The sequence below is a fragment of the Penaeus vannamei genome, chromosome 31 (genome assembly GCF_042767895.1).
Source record: "Penaeus vannamei isolate JL-2024 chromosome 31, ASM4276789v1, whole genome shotgun sequence".
NCBI lineage: Eukaryota > Metazoa > Arthropoda > Malacostraca > Decapoda > Penaeidae > Penaeus > Penaeus vannamei.
In genome coordinates, this window is record NC_091579.1 from 1,429,069 (window position 1) to 1,434,068 (window position 5,000).

At 48.5% G+C, this 5,000-nt stretch overlaps 1 protein-coding gene across 2 annotated transcripts in view; it reads right to left on the reverse strand.

Annotated features, from left to right (window-relative positions):
* Positions 1-5,000, reverse strand: part of LOC113828900 (uncharacterized) — a 39,555-nt gene that overhangs the window by 22,952 nt on the left and 11,603 nt on the right. For both annotated transcript variants that reach the window (XM_070143572.1, XM_070143573.1), the window contains exon 2: positions 3,979-4,133. In XM_070143572.1, coding sequence (XP_069999673.1) covers positions 3,979-4,128 — 150 coding nt within the window. In that variant the 5' untranslated portion in view covers positions 4,129-4,133. The remainder of the gene's footprint in view (positions 1-3,978; positions 4,134-5,000) is intronic.

Genomic DNA, 5,000 nt, shown 5'->3' on the forward strand with positions numbered 1-5,000 from the left:
GAAGACAAGGGACTCAGAAGGAAGGATGCGATGGACAGAGCAAGATGGAAGAAGCTAGCGAAATGGGAATAAACTGAAGAAAAAGAAGAAAAGAAGAAGAAGAATCAGAATTCTATGCATGCGACTACTTTTCTTACGAGAAAAATTCTTGCACGTCTCCAGGGCTACATGATCGTGCAGAATCAATCTATATTGTAAGTACAACCTATATTGTACGTTATCCACCATATGAATCCACTTTTAAACGTGTTCCAAGATAGGGCCAGGTATAGCTGTGTTAATCTCGAATATTCGTTATAGGAACATTCGTTATAGAAGTGACCCATCAATGGTACTAAAAACCTAAACTATCCAGTGTGTTTATTAAAAAGAAATGTGACACAACAACAATAAATGACTCTCGATATAAAACAAATCGATCTGTATCTTTACCAAACCTAACAATGTATTAATTTTCTGTATACATTACCAAAATATAGCGACCAATATCCCAACCACAAATAAACAAATAAATAAACAAAACATCAAGGACAAAGAGTTGGGGAACCATTAGCCCAGTGTATGCACGTTAATTCTGCGTCCCGGTGGTTGGCCTACATTCGCTCGTTTCTCCCTCGGTATTGCCCATGTCATGTCATGCGTGGCGAGGAGCCCGAGTTAAGATAGCCTCACTTAAGTCGCATTATTAAATTGAAATGTCTTTGCAAAAGGTCGAGCGTAAGCCTGTGTCGTGCCTGGATGCAGCGATAGAGTGGTTGCTTTGCTTATTTCTTCGTCTCCTTTGTTTTGGAAGTCGATTTTTATCTATTTCTTCGTCTCCTTTGTTTTGTAATTCGAGTTTTATCTTGGAGTGTTTGTTCGTGTTGTTTCGGGTCTTGTTATCTATTCAAAAGGGAACCTTCGTATCGTGTTCGTGTTATATCGGTTCTTGTTATTTATTCAAAACCTTCGTATCGTTTGTTTTAGATATATTTGCTTACATGCGGATCTATGTTTTTTTTTCCGCGCAAGCAAGCACGTGCACGATAATGTGGGTAACTCAAGTACACACAATACCATGGCCAGCGCGAGTGTCCAAGAGGCAGGGGGGGGGGGTACAGGGGGAAGTTGATCCTCTCCCTTGGGGCCTTATCCCCCCCCCCCTCCCCTTCCTCTCTCTTCCCCTTCTCTCTCTCTCTCCCTCTTAGTTCTTTCTCGTCTTTCCTTCCCTCTCTCGCTTTTTGATCCTCCTCGTCTATCTCTTCCGCCGCTTTCTTCTTCTCTCCCTGTGTCCCTTCCCCCTCCCTTTCTCCCTTCCCCCACCCTTCCCCATCTTCTTCTCCCCTCTCTCTCTCCTTCTTCCTTCCCCATCCCCCCCTTCCTTCCCCTCCCTTTCTTCCTCTCCCATCCCCTTCTCTCTTCCTCCTCTTTCTCCTTTCCCCTCCAGCTCCTCCTTTCTTCCCTGGCTCCCTTCCCTCCACCCCTTCTCCTTTCTTCCCCGTCTCCCCTTCTCCCTTCCTTTTTTCCTCCCTGTTTCCCTTCCCCTTTCTCCCTGTCTCTCTTTCCTCCTCAACTCCCTTTATCCTCCCCACCGCTCCTTCTATGCTCCCACCCTTTCTCCCCCTCCCCTCACTCTCTTCTCCCTCCCCCTTCCTTCTTCTATGCTCCCACCCTTTCTCCCCCTCCCCTCCCCCTCCCCCCACCTGCCTCCGCGTCCCCTCTACCCTCTCTCCTTCTTTTCCCCTCCTGGTTCGCCCACGCCCTAACCCCTAGGTCAAAAGGGGTCAATGTGCTTCACTTAATCTTTAGCCAACGAGGGTACGAGGGGACGGAGGTATGGTAATAAATGAGAGGCTATGGATGGGGCTGCTGGTGTGGAAGGGAGCAGGAGGAGGTAGGAGGGAGCAGGAAGAGGCAGGAGGGGGTAGGAAGGAGCAGGAGGAGGTAGGAGGGAGCAGGAGTGGGTAGGAGGGAGCAGGAGTGGGTAGGAGGGAGCAGGAGGAGGTAGGAGGGTGCAGATGAAGGCAGGAGGGAGCAGAAGGGGATAGGAGGGTTCAGGAGGAGGTAGGAGGAGGTATGAGAGAACAGGAGTGGGGAGGAGGGAACAGGAGGAGGTAAGAGAGAGCAGGAGGAGGTAAGAGAGAGCAGGAGGAGGTAGGAGGGAGCAGAAGGGGATAGGAGGAATCAGGAGGAGGCAAGAGAGAGCAGGAGGAGGTAGGAGGGAGCAGGAGTGGGTAGGAGGGAGCAGGTGGGGATAGGAGGGAGCAGGAGCGGCTAGGAGAGACTAAGAGAGCTTAGAGGGAGTAGGACAGGCTAGGAAGGAGCACAGAGGATAGGTCAACTTCCTAAATCGTCGATTTAGTAAATCCTTAGAAACTCTTTCCCTCAGACATTTCGAAACCCTCCTATCCCATTGTACTTTTCTTCTGTCTTTTCAAACGATTGTGATGGCGTACAGTAGAGACATTCTTCGACTTAACGAGTAAGATTAATCCTTTTACAGACTGAGTAAACACGACATCATCTTATCTGATAACAGACGTGCCTGTTCATGACAGCAGAGCAACATGACAGCTGCTACAACGTTCGGAGACATGACACCACAACTCTTCTTGGAGGGGAACGTGAGAGAAAGAGAAAGGGAGAGAGAAAGAAGGAGAAGAGGAGAGAGAGGGAGGGAGGGAGGGAGGGAGAGAGAAGGGGGAGGGAGAGAGAGGGGGGGAGGGAGAAAGAGAGAGAGAGAGAGAGAGAGAGAGACAGAGAGAGAGAGAGAGAGAGAGAGAGAGAGAGAGAGAGAGAGAGAGAGAGAGAGAGAGAGAGAGAGAGAGAGAAATAGATAGATAGATAGATAGATGGAGAGTGAGTGAGACAGACAAACAGACAAACAGACAGACAGAAAGATAAACAGAGAGATAGAGAGAGAGATAGAGAGAAAGAGAGAGGAAGAGCGTGAAAGAGGGAGGCACAGACAGACAAACAATATTACAGAGAAAGCGAAAGAAAGAAATAAAGAGCCGAACACATCAAACTATCCTTACATATCTCTTATTGTTATACGAAGGATTATAATGCTGCAATAAGTATTCATATCTCCCTCGTCCATCTTGTAAATCAAAGTTACTGCTCGGGTTTATGGCGTCCATCTTAGACGTCAGCTACAGCAATAACTATTTATTATGCATATTGTATATCCAACCCATGACGCTGAACCTAAGACTGAGATCGCTGGAAGAGTGACCCTCCTCCTCCACTTTCTCCTCTCCCTCCTGTTCTTCTCTTCTCCTCTTCTTCTCTTCTCTTCTCCTCTTCCTCCGTATTTTTTTCCACTTTATCCTCTCCCTCCTGTTCTCTTCTCCTCTTCTTCTCTTCTCTTCTCCTCCTTTTCCTTCGTATTTTTTTCTCCTTTCTCAGGACACTAAGGACGGCTTATGTGAAGGGAGTACGAGAAGAGGAGAAGGGGCATAAGAAGGGAAGTGGGGGGGGGGGGGAGAGGAGGGGAGAGAGAGGGAAAGGAGTGGTTAGAGGGAGGGAGAGAGAGGGGGGGGAGAGGGAGGGAGGAAGGGAGGGAGAGAGAGAGAAAGAGAGGGGGGAGAGGGAGGGAGAGAGAAAGAAAGAGAGAGAGAGAGAGAGAGAGAGAGAGAGAGAGAGAGAGAGGAGGAGAGTGAGAGTGAGAGTGAGAGTGAGAGTGAGAGAGAGAGAGAGAGAGAGAGAGAGAGAGAGAGAGAGAGAGCAAGAGAGACAGACAGAGAGAGAGAGAGAGAGAGTGAGAGTGAGAGTGAGAGTGAGAGAGAGAGACAGAGACAGAGACAGAGAGACAGACAGACAGACAGACAGACAGACAGACAGACAGAGACAGAGACAGACAAACAAACAGACAGAAAAAAAGCAAGAGGCAGAGAGATAAAACAAAACTAAAAGAGACAGCCAAAACATCCACCTCCGCAAATGACACCAACACACAAATCGGGGCATTGGGACAGCGTGTTATTTTTCCCTTACCTCGGCCCATGCTCGGCTCCCTCCGTCCTCGGCATGCAGCTGCGCCCTAGAGTACCGCAGGTCGTGAGCTACGCCTCCTCTCACGGGTGCGACGCCCACGCCGATCACTGCTGCCACGACCAACGTCCACGAGTGAAGGGTGGGCGGCATGGCGGCTGTTGGGGGGAAACGTTTTCGTAAAAGAGGGGGTTGGTGGCTGGGTTGTTTGTGGTTTGTCTTATCATCATGCAGAAGTTGTTGTCTTTCTCTTTTCTCTTTCTTATTCTCTTTCTCATTCTCTTTCTCTTACTCTTTCTCTCTCTCTCTCTCTTTCTCTCAAGAATAACCATTGTAATTAATGGAATAAAATGTTTTGACTTTGTCTCTCTCTCTCTCTCTCTCTCTCTCTCTCTCTCTCTCTCTCTCTCTCTCTCTCTCTCTCTCTCTCTCTCTCTCTCTCTCCTTTTTCTATTTATCCTTTATATGATATGCATATTGTTACATCGCCGGTAGTGGATGACTCAACGGCAGCAACAATAGCACCTGTCACTCCCTCCGTCTCTCTCTCTCTGTCTTTCAAAATGCCTGTCTTTCAGCTGTCTATCCCTCTGACTTTCTGTTTGTCTGCTTGTCTCTTTCTCTCGCTCTCACTCTCACTCGGTCGCTCGCTCGCTCACTCTCACTCACTCACTCACTCACTCACTCACTCACTCACTCACTCGCTCACTCACTCACTCACTCACTCACTCACTCACTCACTCACTCACTCACTCACTCACTCACTCACTCGCTCGCTCACTCACTCACTCACTCACTCACTCACTCACTCACTCACTCACTCACTCACTCACTCACTCACTCACTCACTCACTCACTCACTCACTCTCACTCACTCACTCACTCACTCACTCACTCACTCACTCACTCACTCACTCTTCTTCCTTCTCCTTCATACAATACCCCCATTGTCACACCCCTGTCAGTGAATGACTCAAGCCCTCCTGCCCCACAATACCCCCTGAAATTTTGTCATCAACACAAGT